Raw genomic sequence first — 24,166 nt, 5'->3', positions numbered from 1 at the left:
GCATGTAGACTTTCGGACTGTATGGTGATTAGTTTGATATGGTGATTAGTTGACTTTCTATAAGGCTGTATGGTCTTACATGTAACAGCTGTCAGTGTTCGGAAATTTAGCGGGATGATCCTGTCAGCAATTTCGTGTTCCTGTTGTCCACGGGTATCTTGCGGAGTAATTACCCGTCCCTCGGTTCAGCCTCCAATGTGCCTCACGCCACCCATGTACTCCGTCCTGAAGATTGGCACTGCATAGCACTAGCCACACAAAAGCACTGCAGCTCCGTCGCACGTCATGATTCCCGTAGACCCAATGCGCTTTCGGAAGCTGATATCGCAAGAGCGGGGATTGATGCTCGAATGCTCGATAGGACGCATCGGCACCGCGCACTTTGCGCCTGCCTAATCTAGCGTAGAAAGGCGGGCTAGCGCCTGAGGCTTGTGAAGCTTCGACAACTCCACGAAGCTTCGCGGTCAGTGTTACAGCGGCCGACTGTCCAATCTCTTACCTAGTAATCATTACCATTGCACCGAGATGCATCCATAATTGTGGGCACTCTACCATCAAAGCGACCCTGGGTCCTTGGGTACCTGTGTTGCCCTGAACCCCCAATGCCGTTCGGGATACGATCGTCAATCGTTCAGAGCACCAAGCACACCACGGCCTTCCTCTTCGAGCATACGTGCATGCATGCTCTTAATCTAGTTCCCTATCATATCCGCCTCGCCTATTCGCCCGACCGTCCTTTGCCTTGTTCTACATGGGTCTAGCAATGACAAGTACAGGGTAGCTCCTGCAGCTATGATGTCTTCTTTCTCGGGAACGCGCAAGTTCGCTACCTGGTCCGCGGTTCAAGCTGTGCAGCTATAAAGTGGTATAGTTCGTGCGACTGCAGCGGAGGTACGGCGAACCTGAGATCTTTGCCTCCAGTTCTTGTCGTGTTGTCTGGGTTGAAAGCATGGCTTCCCTCTTCAATGCCGTTGCGGGTCTCTCGCTAGCCTCAGTCGCGCTATCGTCGCCTGTCGCACCTCATATTCATACACGGCACTACAACGCGACAAGTCCCTGCGCACAAGTCGGCACCGCGATCGTAGGCAAGAATGTCACTGCAGGTACCGCGACTGTACCCGCCGAACTCGCATGGGACTGCATCAACTCCGTCCCATTCAACCAGAGCGCTGCTCTTGCCCTGGTAGACGGTGTCGTTCCATATTTCAAATGGCAAAGTAACACCGTCTGGTTGAAAGACCCTCCTGCTGAGTACGCCGAGAAGGTCCAGCCAGCGGTTGATATCTGGGGCGAACTCGAGGAAATCAGGAAAAAGGTCAATGGAGGAGAGTACAAGAACGAGTACGAAGTAAGATGTCTCTCTCCTTGTTATGAAGAGTATGAGCTGATTCAGAACAGTTCGGTTTCGAGCTCTACACCCTATTGCAAAGCACCCATGACGGTCACTTTGTGTACGTCCCCGATGTAGTCGGCACGGTTTTCAACTTCGCCCGTCCTGTACCACTCGTTTCCGTTTCGAGCGACGGAAAGGAGCTTCCCCGGCCTTACGTCTATGCTGATGTCTTGGCCGAATCTTTCGGCAATGCTACGTTCACGCCTTCGCCCATTACCCACATCGATGGCGAGGATGCCAAGGATTTCCTGGAGAACTGGGCCCAGTATGGTTCCCTTCAGGACCGAGACGCGTTGTACAACAACGTCTTCTACGAGCTCGCCACTGTATCTCTCGGCCCGGTTGGATCTGGTATTGGAACCTTCGCGGGATCGGGCCGCGGTCGTTGGATTTACCCCGGTCCTACCACCGAGCTTACGTTTGAAAACGGTACCAGCCGAACTTATGACAACTTCGCCAAGGTTCTGATCCCCTTCGACGGTATTACCGACGGAGAGAGCCTCTACAAGCTCTGGTTCACGGGCAACCAGCCTGGAAGCGAAACCGAAGCTTCCAACACTACCTCGGCTACACCTACACCCTCAGCCACTACCTCCGCTACGCCTCTTCCAACCATCCCTGCGCCAGGATACCCGCCTCCAGTCCTTCGTGAAGCACACAACTTGATTGGTGGCTACTTCCTCGAGGGTGACTACTCAGACGTTGCCGTACTTTCCGTGCCATCTTTCGTCGGAATTGACAACGCACAGGAAGGGTTCCAAGATACTGCTGCCAAGTTCCTTGCCCAGGCCAAGTCCGCCGGGAAAAAGAAGCTCGTGGTTGACGTTTCAGCCAACGGCGGAGGCACCATCTTGCTCGGCTACGATCTATACAAGCTGCTATTCCCGCAAGAGATTGATCACGCGGCTGCCGACCGCTACCGCGCCTTCGAAACTACAGAGATCTTGAACCGAAAGTTCTCTGAAGCTGCCGCGGGTGTACCACGTGTGCTTGAGACCAAGAACGAAACACTAGAGGATCTGGTCGGCAATGTTGTGTCCTCCGTCTTCAACTACCGATCTGATCTTGATGTCAATAGCGAGAACTTCGAGAGCTGGCAGGACAAGTTTGGCCCTGGGCTCGAGCAGAAGGGGGACAACTTCACCAACCTCTTCCGCTGGAACCTCAGCGACGTACTGACTCCGCTCAACTCCGGTGGTGTTTACGTCCACGGATATGGCCCACTCTCAAACTACACTAAGGCTCCTTTTGCCGCCGAGGACATCGTCGTCGTCACCGATGGATACTGCGCGTCAACTTGCACCATCTTCTCTGAACTCATGCGTCAGCGTGCCGGTGTCAAGTACATCTCACTGGGAGGCCGCCCTCGTGAGGGTATTACGCAAGCCGTGGGGGGTGTGAAGGGAACGAACAACTACCCGTGGGACTACATTCAATCCGTGGCTCAGTTCACCATCGGTAATCTGTCTACGCCTGCAGAAGGCGCTGAGCTCAACAAGACGGAACTAGGCGACTACTTCGACGACACACCCTTTATCCGCTCTTCCAACAACGCGATCAACGTCAACTTCCGCGATGGTATTCGCGATGGAGACGAGACTGACACACCTCTCCAGTTCGTCTACGAGCCTTCAGACTGCCGTATTCTGTACACCAAGGCTATGACTGTCGATGTAACCGCTATCTGGAAGGCTGTTGCTGATTCAACCTGGGGCCATATTAGCCACTGCATTGCCGGAGACCTCGGTGGTTACTCAACATCACGCATGGGGAAGCGTGAGTTGAGCGTATCTGAGAGAGCACACAGCAAGAGGATGCAGTCGTGGAGGAGGGACCTCAAGGCGGCTGACTACCCGCTTGATGTCAGGACTGATTTGACCGGCATGAACTTCGATGGTAATGGCATGATGTGGCCGTAAATTACGGTTTATCAACCTGATAGAATGAGGGTAAACATGCATCTAGATACGAAATGAATATCGTGGTCTTGATGCACCAGATCTTGAACCTGTGACATGTGTTATGACAGTTCATGCAATGCTGCCTGTGCGTTGAGAACGATTGTCTTGCTTAAGTCGAAGAATGCGGAACTAATTTCACTTCAATATTTCAGTGTGAATATGCTAAACTACCAAGGGTACGCGCCTCTCACGATAGTGAAAGAACTGGGACGGGCATCGATCACAAAGGTGATAGCACAGGCAACTACATGCTGCCAGATTTTCACTCAGACAAGTGATGGTTCCATTCAGCGGCGTCAAGCGCTTGCCATGAAAAGTTCATTGTTGGTCGATTTGGGTTGGATGTATTGAGTGACGCCTCTAGTCCTGCGAATAGGACGGGTGTAGCACATCATACAAGAGAAAGCCTGAACAGGTCTGCAGACTACATTAAGATGAAAGCTTGCAAAGTAGGTGACCTAACGTCAACGTAGACTCCAGGGTGTCCAGTTTTTTACTAGGTTGGCGTGGTAGTGCTGGTATAGATTCTGACCTACCGCCGCATAGCTGCTACGAAGCTGAACAGAGGCCAACTCTCATCGTCTGGAAGCTTACCTTTGAAGCCAATCGCTTGACTATCTAATGATCCACGAGGAAGGTCAGTTGTGGTGTCGTCTGAATACTCATTCCCGTCCTCAGCCTCGCTGAAGATGACCTCAAGAGCGTGAAGGGACATGCGGACTGGTTCGATGCCTTCCAACCAACTAGACTGGGCAACTACCTAGGCGATAGCTGTCTCTGGATAGTAACGTATCGACTCTCCCAACGAGATACATCGGCGCAGAATATACAGAAGCTCTGAAGGCCTCCGCGGTGCCTCAACGCCGGGTCCAATCTTTTACCTCTCCGAAAGCGGAACGTTGGGGCTCATGCGTCGGGAAAAAAGCTATCCGCAAGAACAATCAAGCTGCCGTCGATAGGCGCATACTCCTTTTGAGAACGATGACCCTACAGTTCGTCGGTCGTCATGGCTACCCCTTCGCTATGTTTAGATTGTGGTGCCTGCGTAAGTCACGCTGCTAGACTTGCTTTTGCCGTTGCTTCTGTTATCAGCGCATAGGACAGATGGAGAAGAAAGCACATCGACGTTCTGCGCAGTACGATCTCCAGCGTTTTTCTCCGATGCCGCAGAGGGAACGCACGTGTGCTTTTAATTCCGGCGTTACAGAAAAACGGCAAAAGGAGAGAACCACTAGCGTGGGGTACTGGATGTCGGCATTGCAAGCCACGTTGACGCCATCGATCGATCCAACTACTCCTACACCACAAAGTGACATCGTGTGTTTTTCTCGGGGACCGGGTCTGGGTGTCGGCGAGGTGTGGTAGGGGCTTTTCTCCCCTATTACACATAGGCTTCCCGATATCGCGACTCGCGGCACGACATCGAGCCGATGCGACTGCTCTGCCGTTTCTCCGGTGTTTACTCTGTCTCTCCGTAGCAACGTGGTCCGTATTGTCAGCCAAATAAGGTGATCCTCAGGTGTCAATCCGATCGCACGCGACAACGCATGAGTAGCCTGCTATACAGCGCAGCATGGAGGGGCTTACGTCTTTTCGGCAACCGGGGTGGGAAGGGTCTAGACGGAGCGATTAGGCCAAAAAGCAGGTTGTCTGCAAGGTTTCATCGCGCAACGGTTATAGCGGAGACAGTTTTTCTCCGTGTGCATTTTGGCATGTGTCGGGTAGGTCCATCCCGGCGGATGGCCTTTGCATCGTTCGATGCCCTTTCGTGCGGGGCCGCGGACCTTGATGATTTGCACGTCATCGTCGATGTCCCAGCAAAAGACATGCGGGTAATCTGCCCGCGCATATGATCTACTCAAATGTTTACGTTGACCATCGCTCATGTCATGCCGATCCGATTGCGGTTCCACAGAAAAACTGACAGGCCATCATCATGCACGCGGGTCGCACGTTTAACGACCAAGGGCCTGGGAGGAGCGTGCACGGTGTACGGGAGAAAGCTTCAAAAGCCCATTGCGCACGGGAGATCTTCGATGTGGGCTTGACATCGTCGATGTGGCAGGCGTTGTGTCAAGCCAAGGCCGACGCTACCAGGTGCAAGGCCGGGGTGGCGCTGGAGACGGAAATACGGGGAGTGACCTAATGGTTGTTCCTTGGGAAGAGATGGTTACTCCCTGGGCGAGTGTAGCGGGATTGGCAAAGCGAAACGGCGTTTTGTGGAGCATGCGATGTGTTTACTATGATAATACGCGTCGTGGGAAATGCGCGGATGATGATGGATGCTCTCCGCGTTCGCGATTGGCGATAAGCTGATACGGATAAGGAACCTTATCACCGGATCTAAGTGATCACCCAGCCACGCACATGTCAAACAGCCCAGGAACCTTCCAAGGTTGGTTCAGTAAACTTCAGAGCCATCTCAGCCAACAGTATACATCGGCCTTTGATCCGTTTCACGCGTTCCAACGGTGCTTTTGCTTGCGCGTTCACCATCTTCGATCCCCAAACTATGACTCCGTGACCCCCAATGTATTCTCTTTTCCTGATTAATCCGCAACGGCACCATCAAGGCGAGTAGTTGAGAAAAAGCCAAACACTGTACACGGTTTGTTGCAAACTCTACGCGCATCACGCGTCTGGCGTGGCATCGACCAAGTATCGCATTTCCAACAAGCCGATACCCACAATTAAAGCCGTCGAGATCAGCGTGCCCTGCATCGTGCCTGGCGCACGCCATCGAGCGATGTCATCCCGCCCCCTTCGACTCCCCTACTTGAAACAGAATAGCGCTGACGCGGAAAAAGAGGAGAACAGCAGATCCTCTGAGCATGCGGTCGAAATGTAAAATCCCATGCACGAGTAAGTAATCCATACGACTGGATGACAGCGGGGGGAAGCGTGCCCGCGGAGGACAGAGGTAACCGGGGAAACGTTCCCCAAGCTTTGTTTGACCTGAGACGTTGTTTGGGTGATGCCACCACGCGTGAAGATGTGCGTTCGGCGTGGTTAACGTGATCCGCGTCGGATGTTGGTTTTGCGAGACAGCAGCCACAGGGCACTTCTGGTGCCCGACAGGCGAAGTTCAGACTGGCAGTTCGCGCTATGGTAGTTGCGGGACTAGCGGGGAACGGATTCTGTGCACACGGGGGGTTTTGTGCTTTCCGAAGATCGTCGGATCGCGTTTTCCTGTGTATTGATGGACCTTGGCCAATATGGCACTGCACTGCAAATGGATTAGGGGCGGGCAGTATTGAAGCGGCAAATAAACCATCACGATGCAATATGGGAAATGTCATGTTTGAAAAAATCGAATTGTGGGTCGGCGCAGTGCGCGACTGGTGTATTGTACAAATGGGTATCATATGGTCAAATGCTCCTGCAGGCCAGCTGTTGCAGCGTAATAACGTGAAGGCCGGCTCCATGACTTCCAGCTCGTGATGTGCCTGACCACACCAATAACTGCCCAATGTCCTCAGGATATGAGTGAATCCGGACAGGGCCAAAGTGCGCTACCGACTGGCTCAAAGGCCAATGTGCGGTGCCTGTGCCTCGCTCGTGCAGAGCTCCACGGCCGGGGCTGGAAAGCAAAACGGCTCACGTGGCGTGGGTTGACAGCGGATGTCTGTGTATGGGTGCAGTAGTGGTGAGGCGATAATGGTAGCCTGTAGTCGAGATGTTGACTAGGCGGTAGGGTGTAGAGCGTGTTGGAGGCTCGGGTGGGTTTCAGCCAGCGCTGTAGCCAGTCATCCGTGCGCAGTGGCTGCAGTAGTAGCGGTTGGTGCCGATCTGGTACATGTTCGCGAGGCACTCGCGGCGGCAGCGGCAGCAGGAAAGTGTGGACGGCGAACCCATGCCCATGCTCGACGTGGAGCTGTTGGAGCTGCTGGAGGAGGTGCTCGAGGTGCGCTGTTGCTGGATGGGCTCAGGGGCCGGGCGATGGGCAGCTTGTGTTTGCAACTGCAGCAGGCGCGAGGCGTCCGAGGGGCTCGTCATGTAGAGAGGTGGTGCCGGGCGGAAGGCCAGCAGCGGGTTGGTCGGGTCCGAGGGGGTGTAGGGCTGGTAGTCGGAGACGGGGCTGTGCGAGGGAGTTTCCTGGGAGAAGTGGACGGCGGGCACGATGCTGAAGTAGCAGGAGGGAGCAGTGGGGAACGAGTCGGGAGTGAGGTGATCAGCGGTCATGGTCTGGCTTGTATGTGTCTGGAGTAGGACGACGGCGGGTGTGAATCACACAGCGTACGTGGGATCGCGGTCGCCTATATGCTCGTACAGCCATCGAGCGATGGCAGATCGGCCAGTCGCAGGCCGCGTGCTGGGCGGGCGGTGCGGCCGACTGATTGGCGCGTGGCTGGGCTGTGGAACACGTCTGGCAACCATCCAAGACGCTGGGTCCGAAGTCTTTGCTAGGCCACCACCAGGCTGAGACGCGCCCGCGCCGATCGCCCGACTCGGTCTCGATCGTGGCTGCTGGAGCCCCCCGCACACGGCCAATCCTGCCCGCCCACAGCATAGCGACGTTTGTGCATCGCGATCACGCTGCAATTCCATCGCCCACGACGGCCATCGCTCGATGCGGCTGCAGAGCTGCGACATGGTTTTTTGTTCCGCTCTGGATGAGATCACTCGCACCGTCACTCGCATCCCTCGCGTTGCGTAGGAGTACGCGTCGCGTCGGCCTCGCGCCGGTGCTGACTGTGTTGGTGCCTACCTGAGGCTGTGCTGCTGAGCTGTACATACACATACCACCGCGTCCGTGGTTCCCAGAGCCTCCGGTTCCTCCGCAGTCCGCAGTTCGCTGTCCGCACTCCGGGCGCCGAAACCACCCGTCCTCTACCGCCCATCGAGCATCGAGGTACCATCACCACGCCAGCCCCATCTCCTCATCTACAACCACCCCAATGCGGCAGTTTCGCCAATAACCCATCGAAAGTAGCTCTTGACTGCGGACATTGCGACCGCAACCCTCGCAGCCTGTTGCTGCCCATCGTCGATGTCAAAGCGGGCCGTACCGTTGGCTGGCGGTCTAGATCATGGCCATGAACCCTCCTTGGGCCTGGGGGAACCACGCAACCTAATACATGCTCTCAGAGCCCTGCGTCGCCGATACTGAAACGTTGCTGTTGCAAACTCTACTATACCTGTCTCGCCTATACCACTTCCTCCCTGCCACGACCTCCACAGCTGCCAATCTTCACACGAATAACATGCTCAACAGATGAATAGTCGCCAGATATATACGCCCTCTGTTTCAACGCCCTACAATCACGCTGCTGCGCCGTTGGCTCCGTCCACAAGCGCTTACGTTGCACTCGGAAATCTCCACCACCCCAGAATGCAAATGTGCACCTGCATACAGCACTTGTGGCACGATAATCGACCCAGATAACAATAGCCCCTGGTAGACAAAACAGCTGCGCGAGCCGGATCTGCTACATTCCACAGAGGTACCAGCCCTGCATTGCCCTGTTGCAGACAAAGTCCTGGTGGGCAACGGTCTAGACCCTCTAGCCCTAGCTGAACGGCGCCCGAGCAATCGACGTCTAGGCCTCGTTGCACCCCATGACTGGATAATCGCCACTTCGATCGCAGGCCAAAGAGGTGGAGGGGCAAATGAAGTCGTTTCTTTTGCAAGATCGAGACTGCCAAACTTGGTGAAGCCTGATCCTCCAAAAGCAACGTGGTCTCTCTGAGCTTTGTCTAGCCCTGCAGTACCGTGGCTTTGCATGGTCTCAGCAGCCAGTTATACGACCCGGAGCTCGGCCGTTAACGTAGTCAGCTGAGGATCCTTCCGGAGCTTCCAGTCACCATACTACGGCTCGAAACCCAACGGAGTTCGCGACGTGTACCAAATCAAGCAGGGCCACGTCTGGAACGAGTGCAGTTCAACACCTCCAGTGAAGAGATGGCATGCACAAAGCCTGGCAAACAAAGCAATATGACCTTTCGAGTCCTGTTCGCGCGGCGGTGCACGACAGCTTCCAGACTCCCAATTCGGCTTGCCTTGTTCTGCTCCACTGTGACAAATGCTGATTGCCCCTTGAAGACGCACAAATCAAGTTTCTCTGAATACAAAATTGTGGGCGATCTACACGTTTGAGCAGAGAAAGTTACATGTGGCCGTGGTTCCGCTCATCACCAGTGGTTGCGCTGCGACTTCGAATAGGACCTAGTACTCTGAATCGGCTCAGTACGTATCGCCCACGTTTGATACCGAACCATGATCATGCGAGGAATCGGGTGCAGCGCCAGCACCTTGTGGTGGCTTCGGACATGTTGATACTGGGAAATAGTCTTCATGCAAGCAAGCTCGGTTTTGTGTGCACCATGCCTAAGAAGAAGCGTGTGGGTACACACTAGTATCTTGATACGAGATCTTGTGGAGGTCTTCAGGAATGTACCTAGACACATGTCAAGAAATCCAGTGTCTCTAATCCATAGGTCCTTCCAGCCTGAACCAGCCGTGAGTCTAGAGCGTAAGAAAGAGGGATCTGATAACCAATGCTAGAGCATTCGATCTTGCATCCTCAACTAGTTTAGATGGGGGGTAGATACATCGTCAACATCGTGGGGTAATCTTGCAACTGATCCAGCGCTGCAAGGGACACATGCACGTGATAGAGCCCAATGCGGGCTAGCTTGTGATGTTTTCATGATGGTCCAGACGGCGCGTCATTGGTCAGTCCGACGGCGACGGTCATGTGCAGATTGCGAGAATACATAACTCTTGTGGATATTGTTCCTTCTTCTAGTCAAATTCCCTATGCTACCATGTCCTGTTGTCTGCCTTTCAATCACGACGCAAAACGACCCAGGCCGAGCGAAATGATAGCTGCACGATTGGCTCAAAATGCACGTCGGTATCGAGGCCCGATCGTCCATGAGGTGACACCATAGGCAGCCGTTGCCGCCATTTTTTCGCCTTGTTCTACTATCTTTTTTTCACGATCGTCGTACCGTTGCCCAAACGCTGCCCACGTCACTATCGTGGCAATCGTCACCGGCCCGCCGCCGTCGAACGAAACAACGGCACATAGCTAGGTGCCCCACCTGTCCGAACCCCTCCATCGCGCGCCGACAAACTTCAACTCACCAACCCAACACACACATCAACACCATGGGCAAGCCTCCGAACCTATACGCTTTCCAGAGCGCTGCTGAGCTCGCCCCGAGCCTGCGCACCTACGTGCTCGACGCCCAAAACGCTGCGCTCGAGCGCCACCAAGTTTTCCGCGTCGCCGTGTCTGGCGGCTCCCTGCCCAAGACGCTTGCGCAAGCGCTTCTCAAGGAGACCAATGGCGAAGGAAAGGTGCAATTCGACAAGTGGGAAATATTCTATGCCGACGAGCGCGCGGTGCCTCTCGATCACGAAGACAGCAACCATCGACTCGTCAAGGAGGAACTTCTCGACAAGATACCGTCTGAGTTGGGCACACCCAAGGTCTACCCCATCGACGTCAAGTACCTCGATGACGTACAAGAACTGGCCGACCAGTACGAGAAGACGCTCGTCAGTGTGTTTGCAGCACGCGACAGCGTAAAGTTGCCACTCTTCGACCTGCTTCTGCTTGGCTGTGGACCGGACGGACACACCTGCAGTTTGTTCCCCGGTTCTGAGCTATTGCGCGAAACCGAAGCATGGGTACTCTCCATCTCCGACTCTCCCAAGCCTCCCCCGAAGCGCATCACCATCTCCCTTCCCGTCGCACAACATGGACTCAAGATCGCCTTCGTCGCGACTGGCGGAGGAAAGAAGGACATCATGCGCCAAATCTTCGATTCGGACGAGGGTCAGCAGCTGCCTTGTGGTTTGGTGAACCACAAGGGCGGCGACCGCGTTAGCTGGTTTGTTGACTACGCTGCTATCGAGGGTGTTTCTTTCCCAGCGCGCCGTGGTAGCCTGTGAGAACAGGGAACGGAATAGCTGTGCTTTCGTATGGGATGGACGTACGCGCCATTTCACGAAGTATGCATCGGTCGCTCACTCGGCTTAGATACAATAGATAACGAACTCTGACGATATTCCCTTTCCATTCTTTGCTACTGGACATGCTCTTGCCATAGCTAGGGTTCTAGCCATATGTGGTACTAGCGCTGTGGCCCGCGCTCATTGGATGTCAACAACCGATGTTTCGTGTGTTTGTGCATACCCGGCAACATCAGACCGAGCTACCAACACGTTCACGATAGCGCCGCGACCTGTATCGAAGATGAACTCCAAGCCGCGCTCACAGATAGGCAGAATCGGCCATGCGCCCCCACGGGCTCGGGTAAGCCATGCGCCGTCCCGTAGTAGACAATACCTAACAGGTTCCAGAACGCTGCACCAGTCGCGCCGACCGGTGACGACAAGGAAACAACAAGACATGGCACAAGTGGCATTGCGCGCCCTGCCTCTAGTAGATTACCGTCAATTCAGGGCGATTCGGAGAATCGTCGCAGCTTACTGTGGGTAAAACCTGAGCGTGTGAGGGATCTGGCTAAGACTAATCTTCCTCCTATCTAGTCCCCAGCCCGGCCAGCATAGATACAATACCCGGTCAAGTATATTACCTGAAGTATCTGACAGAGACGCTGGATTGGAAGATGCGGGGGATGACTTGAACGGGACGCAAGATCAGCCAGACACAGCGTCACCAACGCAATACGTTCAGGTTCCGGGTGCAGTACCAGGTCGACTTCGACCAAAATCCACATATCAGACGGGCACCCCATCATCTCAGCGCACGGAAAGTGCTGAAAAGACAAGTGCTCCCCGGACGATGCTGCCTCCAGCTTCAGTCAGCAAGCCTGCAGAGCCGCAAGTACGAGGGCTTGCCCGATCGCAGTCTTTACGGAAGCCAGGTGCTACGTCGCACTCAGCTCAGGCATCAGGCCCTCCTGGCCATGCCAGGACCCAGTCGACCAGTACCATATCAGCCCCTAGACGTGATGTTGCTAGATCGAACACGATCTCCGAGCGACCAAAGTCTCTACTATTGGCACCAACGCGTACCTCGAGGACTAACAACACATCTGGCGATACCTTATCTGGTCCAACGCGGACGTCGCTACGGAATGCAGGGCTCAGCCGCTCTGCTAGTACGAAAGCCAGGCCAGAAGCATCCAGTGGCCTGCCGAGCACTGGTACGGTGCGCAGGGCCGAAGAGCCCGTTGGCACTCAGTCAAAACGTAAAGACGTCGTGTCAGAAGAGCCGAAGAAGGCTAATCGACCAGCTTTCAGCACGCTTCAACAGCACTTCACACCACGTAAGGTTGGGAAAGCTCCCACTGCCACATTCATCAACCCTGCACCTCAAACAGTGTTGCAGTCGCTTTCTCCAGAGGCGATCAGTTTGCAATCTGAACTGCTCCAACTTCATCTTCTGCATCAATCGTCGGCGGAGACATATAGATGTTGGGAAATCAGTGCGAAGCGTAAGATGCGCACGAAGTTTGAAGAGGTTGCTAGCCTCTACCAAGTCATGTTAGAGAGCGAACGTACAGCACAAGAACAGAAGAACTTGCAGTCCTTGCTGGAGTGGAGTGCTAGCGGCTCATCTGCGAGCCTGGTTGAGTACATTCAGGTCCTTTCGGAGCCCCTTCACGAACTGCCGTCGCTGGTCGAATCGGGTGGTCGACTACAGCGTCTGGTGAAAGATTTTGAGCATTGGTCGTCCTGGGTCCAGGAGATTCGGTCCGCCCGCCAAGGTCCGCATGGAGCCAAGGCGGCTCTTGGGACAATTGAAGGCCTTGGGGATCCATGGAAGGCCGAAAATGCTGCGTTGACCAGGAAGTTAACAGCACTTGCACGCGACCTGGACAGGCTGGCTTTGCCAACACCCGGATCAAGCATTGCATGTATAGTCGAAGCATGTAAAGCCATTTTACACGGCATCTTGGATGAGCTGCAGACGATGCAGAAGATTGAGACTGAAGTGGTGTCACGCGAGAAAGACTGGGTTGAGGATCGTCTTCGACTGATTGCCCGGGATGTCGGGACACAGTGGGTGGATACTGATGGGCAGAGTGCAGCTTGGCGCATGTGAAAACGTAAGAGCTGATGGGAAGACTCAGAGGTACGGTGTTGGTGGTGACAGGATGGGAAGAGATTGGGAAAATATCGTGGTAATACAGAAGCTTTCTTCCATGGCCCTTGTAGAACATGTGCGACGAGTTCCGCATTCGGGAAGGTTGCGATCACCTTGCCCCAATTCTATTACTTGCATCTCAATACGGTGTTTTGTGTTACCGCAAGCGCATGCCAGTCAGGCCACAAGTCATGTCTTCAGTCTAGATTCGGCAGATGTCGTAACAGAGAGCTTCAAAGATCCCGTGCTGACTGACGACGCTAGTTTCGGATGATTTCCCGCTCATCATTACCGATAACCATCTTTCCGTCTTACTCAGCCGTCATCCTTCCACAAGCTCCTCCTATCGTTGGCTATGGGTGCATCCGGCAAGCACTTGGTCGAGATTCCCTGATACTATGTTCGCGCAAACCGGCATGTCGATCCCGGTGAGGTCTCTTCACAGTACTGCATCAAATCGCGCCTCTCGTAACTATGGCGTTGATAATAGCTCTTTCACGGGCATCTTGGCCTACGACTTGGCTCTCGCTTGTCCAGGCTACTGAGTGCAGGTATGCTTCGGTGCAGCAATGGCGCTGACTGACTCTGGTACCACCGAGGGAGCGATACGCATGTATGGGCATACTACATTGCGGACCTTCGGCCTCTCTGTAACGGCCCCTATGAATGACCCACCGGATGCATTACGCCTGGTTGTCTGAACGTTCCCATATTAGGAGCCATGCCACCGAACACGAGCTCCGACCTTTAAGCAAGACTCCGACTGTACGGCACTCACATGCGGCACGGATGGCGCTCTTACACTCCAGCTATTGCATGTCTGGATATCGACTATCTTACAGTTGGACATCCATTTCGAAAGATCTTATATCGACACTGTTCCTAAAGCATCCTACCAGTTCTGATGGCGGAGGCCAACTTCTGTGTCCGGTTTCTAGGTTCAAGTCCCACCTGTGCAGTGTCGTACGGACATGGAACGACCACAGGAAGATACCAACACCTTTGAAGTGCGGTCCAAGCGCCCCGGCCCGACTGTCACAGCCTCCATCAATGAGCGTCATTATTCTCGTTCCCGCCACGAGCCGGCTACTATACTCACGGCGGTTACATCCCGGATCAACAAACGTTTCTACTGTGCCCCAATTCATTCCAAATCATCTCAGTAGGGCCCAAAGTTTCGGATTCTACAGCTGCTGTCGTTGAAAACAGTAGCATAACTCTACGTACCTACAAAGTTTCGGGTCTCCGTTTCTCTTTCATATCTATCAGTGTGTATATCATACGGTAGCTCTATCATGTGGTGCAGATGTGGAAGCCTGGCCATGTATGTGTATACCAGCGCGTTAAGCGGGAGCGTGTTGACCGACATGTAGCCGGCGCATGAGGCTTTCATCTTATTGGTGTGCCAATTTGCACCTTCCAAAAAGGCTACCATAGCTGACTCTATTACACAAGATCCGCCAATATGTTACCGTAGTACTGGCTGGGCCTGTCTCCTGCAAAGCAGCTTGGTCATCTATCCGGGTCATGGGCCTGAGCAAGCGCACGCAGTAGGGATGGTTACTTATGCTTGCCGAGCTGCCAGGGCCAAGTATTCTGCAGCTTGCATGTATCAATGCGCAAAGTTGCCACGGGCTTGGAAGTTTTGACCAATAGAGACAGAAGGTTGACGCGTACAAAGCACGATCTAGTCAATTCAGTGAGTTGCTCTAACTTCCCCTATTGCCGCTCGATTAGCACCTGGCCTTGCCATGCTTGGGAACAACTCTCATACGCTGAAATAGCCGCCTGTACACAATATCGCCAGCAGTGAAGAGCTATTGTAATGGGTGCTTCGTTCGCTGCACGAGCATGATTTCTGGTTGCAAGGGCACATGAAGCAAGGCTCGTCGCGTCGCCCAAGGTCCTCGTCGCCATTTCTTAAAACTTCCAAGATGAGAAGAGCTCAAGACTACTCCGATGACGGCGAGGATCGGACGCCTCCACAGAGACAGGAGTCAAATCCCGGTGTTTCTGGCAGCTTCAGTCGTTCCAAATCCGCATCATTCGCAGGTAACCCTTCACCGGACATTACGCCATCTTTCGACTCGATGAACGCCCCAATACGTGCTCAGCAACGTCCACACTCGATAATCCTACCTTCACCTTCTTCCTTCAACTTCCACATCTCCCAAAGCCTGCCTTCAATATCACCACCAGCGATGTCGCAAACATTAGGACCAAGTCCGAGCTTACACGACCTCCAACAGCAAATCAGCCTCAAAACTTCGGAATTGCGTACCCTACAGCGCGAATACGGTACTCTGCTCCAGAGCCTCGAAAGACAAAAGACGACATGCGCCACGCTCGAAAGAAAGCTCGAAATCAACGACGGAGAGGTCATCCATCTCATGGATGAGAAGGACAGGCTGTCAGCACAAGTTTCGACAATGGAAGGTCAAATGGAAGAGCTACAGCAGAGTAGGGATGAGGCTCGGCAGCAGCTCATCGCTAATGGAGCACAATATATGCAAATCATGGACATGGCCAACCGGCTCCAGGCACAAAGCACTGAAGAAAAGAGGGCATGGGAAGCTGAGAAAGCCGGGCTCGAGCAACGCATACGTTTACTGGAAGAAGCTATGGTGGTTGGAATTGAGACGTCGGTGTCGACATCAGATACGGAACAACAACCTAGCATCACCACAGATCCATCGCCCGTCGACTTTACACACAATACCAACATTTCGGTCTCCTCCCAGAGAGAGACTATTATCGTCCTCCGTGCTGAGATCAGTCGTCTTCGCGCGAGAACCCAGGCACTCGAAGCGGCTGTGCAAACTATGCGGCGCGAAAGTCTCTCTATCCAGGAAGCAGCAAGGCAGATACTGGAGTCCAGTGGGAAGATGGACGAGACTTCAATCGGAGTAGAAGGTGGTCAAAGATGATACAATACAAATTGCGCAGCACAAATCACTCTCCCCACAAAAGTTTATTATGGTGGAATGTTGATGCAGAGCAGGGCAACAAAACGCGGTCTAGTAACTCTATATAGTAATCTCAATGTAGGTGTATTTCCCAAACACCTTATATTCGCTGTAATGCAGCAGTAGGTCACAAAAGTTTATTCCCCAACAGCTTCGCACTATTGCTTGGGTCTCGTGTTGGAAGGAAATTAGGCTTAAAAGACGGATCACAAGGTTTTCTTGTTACTCTGCTATCTATACCCTGTCATAGTGTTCTATGTAGACTGAAATGTGGACGCTCCTGTAGAAGTACATGTCTCAAGCGCAATGGAAGATTAGAAAGGTGCTGATTACCGTACACTGTTCTGTGTGAGAAGAACACACACCCTCATTAGTCCCATCACACCTACCTCCTCCGGCTTTCTCAGCGATACGTACCGATAGATGATGTAATGCACGCATCGTGAGTTTGTGGTATTTCTCTAGCGACATTCCGCTGACCGATAACTGGACACCACTCTAACTGTATCTATCATCACCCCATCTTTACTAAGCTTTATTACCCCTTCTATCTAGGTAGTCTTCACGTACATTTAGAGAAGCTTGACTAGTTACTGTGTAACATGCTCAACCCCGTAATCTAACGGTACGCCACGCATTGCTTCGTTGCCTCGCCGTCGCCCTTGGTACACATGCTCGGCAATTTAGGATGGCGCTACGCCTGCTGGGTTGGTGAGGGGTGTAAAGAAAGCCGAGCTGCTGATTGTTAGATAGCACTAGTTCTTTTGCTTGCATTCATCCAGGGTCAAGGTTCAAGGTGTGGTTGGTCTCGCAATGATGTGGAAGCCCGTATTGACCGTTTCGTGCTGACGATCACCGCCACCGCTTCGTAATGCCTTTGCTTGTTCTGAAGAGAACGCATTAACTTCGATGGCTAGTTGGGCCTGTAATAGCGTATGGAAATCGTCCTGTCAATGGGCTCGGCCGTGTCTTCTCACGCCAACCTAGGAATAAAATGAACAGCCTAGAGCCTACGTTAACGTTAGATTACCTACTTTGCAAGTTTTTAGCCTAATGTAGCATGTAGACCTGTTTAGTTTTTTTCTTGTATAAGGTGTTCTTCGATAGAACCCTAGTGGTGTTGACTGGTGGCCGTAATGTGGAAAGACGGGGGCTAGAGCGGGGGTTACAGCTCCATCTAGTCGGCGATCTCGTATCTGAGTTCCTGTTTCTGCGAGATGCTAAGACATGGCGTTGGATTGCTAAGCTTTACGTTATGACCACTTTGTGAAGCGCCTGTGGGAGGAAAGTGACGCTATACTAGAGGCTTTCCAAAGCGTTGGGGATATTAGATTAGACTACACAACTGTTCTGAATCTACCCTTGCTTCAATCTGCGATGGCTACTGGGCACAGAGCCCCATATGTATACCATCCACTAGCAGAGCTTTATCGGACGCCTATCGCCAAACAGTTCCATAGTCGTTCTTCGTGGGTATCGGTCATCGTCCGCAGTTATCCCTGGGTGGCTTCCTTCTGTTTCCGGGCTTCGTCCTCCTCAGGCGTTCGAGTGATGAGTTGCAGCGCGTGTATACCGCCTTCTTGTGCCAACTCGTCCTTCATCAAGGAGTTGATCATGCGATGCCGTGCGAGCTGCATCTTGCCTTGGAAGGCTGGCGATGTGATGAAAACACTGCGAGCGTCAGGAACATAAGTCACGTAGTTGAGAAGATTGCAGGTCGATGAATACCGGAAGTGTGTCTCTCTGCTGGTGACTCCTTGCATAGCTTTGTGGTGGGCATGCTTATTCGAGTCGTTGAATATCTCGAGTGAAGTCGGCTTCAGGGCTTCTGTGATCTACGGAAACTTTAGATGCGATACTGGGTACACAGTCGAGGCATGTCAACCAAAGTGCATAACTACCTTCGTCCTCAGAGCATCTTCCATTGGTGTCATGGACTGAGCCATGGCTGACATGAAACGCTTTCCAGCGAGCGCGATATTTGGAAGGAACATTCACCACAATGCTTCCTAGTCGGGTAGGGTGTCAAGTAGGGCCAATGAGAATACTGGATCGCAGTGGTGGAAGTATTGGGTTGCGTCGGCCCTAGAATTCGTGCCGAGGCAAGCGCCAAGACGAAATCGGAAGGCGTCGCGTCATGGTTCCGAAAGTTTGAAGCGCAGTCAGACGAGCCATTGAGGCCATGAGACTGCCAGAGCATGCTTGGAAAGATGATGGTGACATGTAGAATGGCGTCTTGATTACCGTACTTTTATAATTAAATGGCAACTTTTGCGCTCCTGTCTGGAGACGGCAGTAACGGTATCGCTCCGACGCGGCTCTAAACACAGCATATCTCGCACCGATCTGCCGTACTCCGAAGCCTCGAAACCTGCATCAATTGCGCTGATCCGGGACATCTCCCTGCCGCCATGTGGGCGCGTAATCTTTTCGCTCGCACCCTGACACGACACAAAATATCTCTGCCGGCATACAACAGCCATTCGCCCTTCTATACCGTGAGAATGGCATCCACGCTGCCCCGCCTCCCCGTCTTCGAAGCCATCAAGAAGCATGATGCGCAGAGCACGGCCGTCGTCCACTCTCTTTCCGGGCGGTCCTTCACGTACGGCGAGCTCGTAAACGATGTCGCTGCTGCAAAGGACAAGCTGCAACGGAACTGCGGCGGGCAGAGCGCTGAGGGCCAACGGATATCCTTTCTGGTAGAAAACGGATACGACTATGTAGGTGCGCGTTCCTCTACGCCTCGTGTACAACAGCAAAGGCAGCAGAATCTGACGCATACACAGTAACCCTCTTGTCCATCCTCGCCGCACATGCAATCGCCGTACCGCTATCGCCGACCTTTCCGGCACACGAGCTGCGATACATCATCGACCAGAGCGAGTCTTTGATGCTTCTCTCGTCGGAGAAGTTCCAGAGTCAAGCCGACGATGTGCTGAAGGAGGGAATGGAGACGCAGCCCATCAACTACAAACAGGACAAGATTATGATGGGCAAGACGGACGACTACGTCACGCTGGAGGAGCCCACCAGCGACAAGGGAGGCATGATGCTGTACACATCGGGCACTACAAACCGACCCAAGGGTGTTTTGTTGCCTCAAGACGTGCTAACGGCACAGTCGCGATCGCTGCTGGAGGCGTGGAACTATAGTAAAGACGATGTGCTATTACACGTTCTGCCTTTACACCACATCCACGGCACCGTCAACGCATTGCTTACGCCTCTCTTCGCCGGCAGCACCATCGAGTTCCAGTTCCCCTTCAATGCTGCCGCTGTATGGGACCGACTGGCAGCTCCCTTCCTACCGAGCCCCGATCCAGCCAAGAAGCCCATTACCTTCCTTACCGTCGTCCCAACCATATACACGCGCTTACTCGCATCGCATCCTACCCTCTCGTCCGAACTTCAAGCCGCGACCAAGACCGCGCTTCACCCATCGAATATGCGCCTCAACATCTCAGGGTCCGCTGCCCTACCTACACCGGTGAAGTCATCGTGGACGGAGCTCAGCGGGGGCAACGTGCTGCTCGAGCGATATGGCATGACTGAGGTGGGTATGGCACTTTCCTGCGGATTGGAGTTCGCAGACCGCGTAGATGGCTCGGTAGGCTGGCCGCTTCCATCAGTACAGGCGCGTTTAGCAGACATTGAGACCGGGGAAATCATAGAAAAGGGCAAAGAAATCGATCCCGAGACACAACGCGAACGCCAGGGCGAGATCCAACTGCGCGGTCCTACAATTTTTAGAGAATACTGGAAGAACCCCGAAGCCACCTCGAAAGAGTTTACAGACGATGCAGATGGACAAGGGAAATGGTTCAAGACAGGCGATGTCGCTGTTCGAAGGAATGTCAAAGGAGCAGGCGAGAGCGACCAGGCATGGGCCAAGGGACCTCTTTACTTCATCCACGGGCGCAAATCAGCCGATATCATAAAGACCGGCGGCGAGAAGGTTTCTGCCCTCGAGATCGAACGCGAGATGCTTTCCCTCCCTCAAGTCGATGAAGTTGCCGTTGTCGGTCTACCATCAGAAGCCTGGGGTCAGAAAGTCGCTGCCGTAGTGGTACTCTCCGAACAGGGTAAGACAGCAGGGAAGGGAGGCAAAGCATGGTCTGCGTTGGACATGAGGAGGGCGCTTAAGGAGATGCTCGCAAACTACAAGATCCCTCAAGAGATGAAGGTCGTGGATACTATCCCAAGGAACGCAATGGGCAAGATCAACAAGAAGCAGCTTGTCAAGCAAATCTGGGGCGAAGCATTGGAGGGGACCAAGGAGAATGGTGCTATACAGGTACCCAGTGGAAGTGTGTAGTAATGTGTAGATAGTAATAGTGTAACATCTCCAATCATAAGCAAATACTGTGTTGACAAGAAAAGGGCTATGATCCAGAGATTAGACAACTTTAGCAGCCTTAGAAGCCCCTCACCTTGATCACTATACTCCGCAAGATGAGCGCAACAACGCCAAGACGGCAAAGCCACACCCGTCATACTGTGAACGGTCCATTCCCCGGGTATGCATACACCCTTTCCCCGCCCACACGGAAGCAATCATCGTAACTTGCATGAGCGCAGCGTCAGAGGAATCCCACAGCGCCTCTGACCTCAGCCCAGAAAGGAGGCTTGGGGTGGAAAATGCTTATACATCGTGGCCTCACGCCACGCCAAGACAAGCCACAACTGCCATGCCGTGACGTGTGCCATGCCTCTTAGTAGCAAGCCGTTGGCGCCTGCAGCGGAGGAATCGACCGATGGCTCAAGGCAAGTAGGTTTATTGGAAGATCTGCAATGCGGGAGATGATTGTGATGTAGACTCCGGCTGTGCGAAGAGTGCAGGTCATAATGTGGGCAGGAATTGGGGTATGGGGAAGGATAATTGGGAAAGGGGAGACGCGAGTATGGATTAGACGGCAATGCATCGCATCGCGACATTGTGTTCAGACTATTCAATAGTGGGTATTCGAAATGGTATTAAAAAGAATACATGTTTGTCACGGGCGATACACGTGATTTACGCGTATCTGATCCCATGCGGTGGTCATCAACTTCGGCGCATTCAATGCTGATCCATGATAACATATTCCCGTGTTATCATCCCCATGCATCAAACATCGACTCGTGGGTATGATAGTGCATTCTATGCACTGCCTTATGCGGTGTGGCCAGCATCGGCACGGGCAGCCGAGTTGTCGACCTTGTTGCGACGCTCGCGGCCCTTCTCAGACCAGGGGAAATGAGCAACGGGGATGACGAAGAAGCTGTAGAATATTAGTACGGATTGAGACGATGATAATGGCATTGAGTACTAACCTGTTTGAGCTGTCCGCGATACCAGCCAGAGCGTTGTACCAGGCGATGAAAGCAGCCATAAGACCAAAAGCACCACCAGCGACGATGCAGTCACTTTGTGGGCCCGCAGCATCAGCATTGAGGTAGCCAATTCCGAGAAGGAGGAAAGCCATGTCGAGAGTGAAGAAGAGCGAGAAGAAGGCTATGGTGGATCGGAGGGTGCAGATCAACAAGAGGAAGGTAAAGATGAACCAGCCCATGAGGAAAAGACCGAAAGAGTTGTAGAAGTCGCCCGATTCAAGGAGCGTCTCCTCAATCGCGAATCCACCTGGTGTAAGGATGATGGCGAAAGAGATCCAGAAACCTCCGTAGGATGAAAGCGCGGTGGCACCAAATGTATTTCCGACAGCCATTTCCCTAGTCTTCTGTTAGGACGAGCATGGACAAATTGACTGGTAATACATACCACATGCCAGCCAACAGCTGCACGAGACCTCCATAACCGTACGCAGCAGCCACGACAATGTTTGGGTGACCAATGCCTCGGGTCTTGACGTTGATCAAAGACAGAACAAAGGTGGTGAGGGCGAAAGCCGACAGACCCAGAGGGGCTGGGTTGGCGAACTTGCGGTTCGGCGGCCTGTATAGACCAGGCTGGAATTCACCACCAAAAGCTGCGAGACGGAGATCTGGGTCGTTGGTAGCAACGTGGGCGAGAGGGTTGCCGCCATAGTCGTATGGTACCCTTTGCTTGGGTATTCCTGCACCGTTGACTGCCGCGTGATCGGTCGCGCTGGTGCCATTGGTGTTCTTCTCGAAACTCGGGCCACGCTATTAAGACGGTTAGATTTGGTACATATGTTTGGCGCATTCGAGAAACATACCATGGTGTCGTTGTGCTCACGAGCGGTCGCCATGATGTCTGCTATGATTGACAGGTGCTTGACGTGTTCCGGTCCGGACTAACTCAAGACGGGTTCAACGGGGGGAGAGTCTGGGGAAGGAGAAGTCAAGCCGATTCTGGGGGAGCGGAGAGACTGATATATGTCCAGAACAGATCAGACCTCGCAGGGGAAGCATGGTCCATCTACGTGTGCCATGAGCCGTCGTCCCATACTGGTGCTAGTCCCGCGACTAAGGCTAGGTAATTAGAATTCCAAACAGGTGCTAAAGCGGACCACTCATGGCAGTTCCCCATAGACGCCTCTCCATGCCGGGTAAAAGGACAGCATGCGTCTCCACTGCGAATCAATCAACTGAGGGCACGGTGGACGGACGAACGACAATCAGTCGACCCCAAGCCACCATGCGCCGTGTGATCGGCGCCAAAGCTGCCTTAGCGAGGCCGGATGGACACCGACAATGAGGATGGCAGGTGGTGCGCCAACCGATCCAGCAGTATTCTGTCTTGCTCAGGCGGGCTCAGCTGCCGCGATGACGCGGAGAAATAAGATGCGCTGCTCGAATTCCCAAGTACAGATCGCCGACCAAGTCCCAAGCATTACATCATCGTCTCTTGTGACCATGACACATCAGCTTCCTTCGAGTGTTTTGATCGCGAACACGGCAGAAGAAGCCTGGGATTTCGAAACTTCGTATAGCACACAGACCGCTATCGATCTCTGCATGTTAGCGGTCTGACTGCATGTGTACCCTTGAGGAGGGCCCCCTGCGAGAAACGTGTGTGGGAGTGGAGCTCCAGTCAGTGCGCCAACGCTCAATTTGCTCGGAGTAGTTAAAACGCGAGGTCGGGCGTTCTGACATGTACGCGAGCCTCCCAGGCGCATTCTGCCCGTTGGACTGGGATGCCGGATATCGCGGGTGCGATATGGTGACACGATATATGAACGCAGCTCTTCTTTTGGCCTTTGCGTGGTTGTTGGATGATGCCTCAGTTGGCATTGCACTGCAAACAGGCACACGGCGTCCTGTTGGTGTAGAAGCAATTTACTGGGGCGTGCTTTGAAATTCAAGATCGTCAAAGGCCGCGGAGGAAACGGGATGATGGCCTTGTGCATGAGGTAAGGCGGCTAAGCTTTGTCCAAGAGCCTCGGCATAAGCCCCCGGCATCTTCCAATATCATGACATAACAAAACTCTAGCAAAGGCTGCGAAAATGCGCCGTCGCAACGGCTCGCGCAGTCGCCGAATATTTGAATTAGAAGTGCGTTCTGGAGAAACGACGAACACAAAAAGTCTGTCCATCAATTGTGGGATCGATAGTGCTAGCGTAGCGTGCTGCCGCCATGTCCTGGCCGTCCGGGGCTGCGTGGGGCCCCCTAGTGGAGCAGCAGCTCACCACCCATCCTAGAGGTGCGGTTGAGACGCAGGTTGGCTGTTGCACGTCCTCGGTCCAGCGGGAACACATGTCAAGTCATTTCCACCTGCACCCTGCCGTTCCGTGTCTGCTGTATCCGCGACAGAAGTGGTGTGTATGCCAGACATGGTGGTTGATGCCGTCTCAGAGCTTTTTGCTGTTCCGGGA

At 53.5% G+C, this 24,166-nt stretch overlaps 7 protein-coding genes across 7 annotated transcripts; 4 read left to right on the top strand and 3 right to left on the bottom strand.

The window, feature by feature from the left end:
• Positions 1 to 949: 949 nt before the first annotated feature.
• Positions 950 to 3,312, top strand: J4E88_002022 (uncharacterized protein; the record flags this gene model as incomplete). Its single annotated transcript, XM_049395688.1, has 2 exons — positions 950 to 1,348; positions 1,399 to 3,312. 2 exons carry the CDS (start codon positions 950 to 952, stop codon positions 3,310 to 3,312), a joined length of 2,313 nt encoding a protein of 770 aa, XP_049258092.1.
• A 3,768-nt stretch (positions 3,313 to 7,080) lies between these two features.
• On the bottom strand, positions 7,081 to 7,536 carry J4E88_002021 (uncharacterized protein; the record flags this gene model as incomplete). Its single annotated transcript, XM_049395687.1, has 1 exon — positions 7,081 to 7,536. One exon carries the CDS (start codon positions 7,534 to 7,536, stop codon positions 7,081 to 7,083), a length of 456 nt encoding a protein of 151 aa, XP_049258091.1.
• Positions 7,537 to 10,468: 2,932 nt separating this feature from the next.
• J4E88_002020 (uncharacterized protein) lies at positions 10,469 to 11,257 on the top strand (the record flags this gene model as incomplete). The annotated part of the gene is made up of 1 exon (XM_049395686.1): positions 10,469 to 11,257. The coding sequence occupies one exon, from the start codon at positions 10,469 to 10,471 to the stop codon at positions 11,255 to 11,257; it is 789 nt and encodes a 262-aa protein (XP_049258090.1).
• Positions 11,258 to 15,355: 4,098 nt separating this feature from the next.
• J4E88_002019 (uncharacterized protein) lies at positions 15,356 to 16,348 on the top strand (the record flags this gene model as incomplete). The annotated part of the gene is made up of 1 exon (XM_049395685.1): positions 15,356 to 16,348. The coding sequence occupies one exon, from the start codon at positions 15,356 to 15,358 to the stop codon at positions 16,346 to 16,348; it is 993 nt and encodes a 330-aa protein (XP_049258089.1).
• A 1,532-nt stretch (positions 16,349 to 17,880) lies between these two features.
• Positions 17,881 to 18,333, bottom strand: J4E88_002018 (uncharacterized protein; the record flags this gene model as incomplete). The annotated part of the gene is made up of 3 exons (XM_049395684.1): positions 17,881 to 18,058; positions 18,116 to 18,222; positions 18,289 to 18,333. 3 exons carry the CDS (start codon positions 18,331 to 18,333, stop codon positions 17,881 to 17,883), a joined length of 330 nt encoding a protein of 109 aa, XP_049258088.1.
• A 558-nt stretch (positions 18,334 to 18,891) lies between these two features.
• On the top strand, positions 18,892 to 20,705 carry J4E88_002017 (uncharacterized protein; the record flags this gene model as incomplete). The annotated part of the gene is made up of 2 exons (XM_049395683.1): positions 18,892 to 19,114; positions 19,177 to 20,705. 2 exons carry the CDS (start codon positions 18,892 to 18,894, stop codon positions 20,703 to 20,705), a joined length of 1,752 nt encoding a protein of 583 aa, XP_049258087.1.
• An 837-nt stretch (positions 20,706 to 21,542) lies between these two features.
• J4E88_002016 (uncharacterized protein) lies at positions 21,543 to 22,599 on the bottom strand (the record flags this gene model as incomplete). Its single annotated transcript, XM_049395682.1, has 4 exons — positions 21,543 to 21,651; positions 21,704 to 22,099; positions 22,149 to 22,513; positions 22,567 to 22,599. The coding sequence occupies 4 exons, from the start codon at positions 22,597 to 22,599 to the stop codon at positions 21,543 to 21,545; spliced, it is 903 nt and encodes a 300-aa protein (XP_049258086.1).
• Between the last annotated feature and the right edge of the window lie 1,567 nt (positions 22,600 to 24,166).

Source organism: Alternaria novae-zelandiae (genome assembly GCF_023758075.1).
Source record: "Alternaria novae-zelandiae strain BMP 2774 chromosome Unknown scaffold_3, whole genome shotgun sequence".
Taxonomy (NCBI): domain Eukaryota; kingdom Fungi; phylum Ascomycota; class Dothideomycetes; order Pleosporales; family Pleosporaceae; genus Alternaria; species Alternaria novae-zelandiae.
Note: the sequence above shows the minus strand (reverse complement) of the source record. Positions and strands in the feature narration are given on the sequence as shown.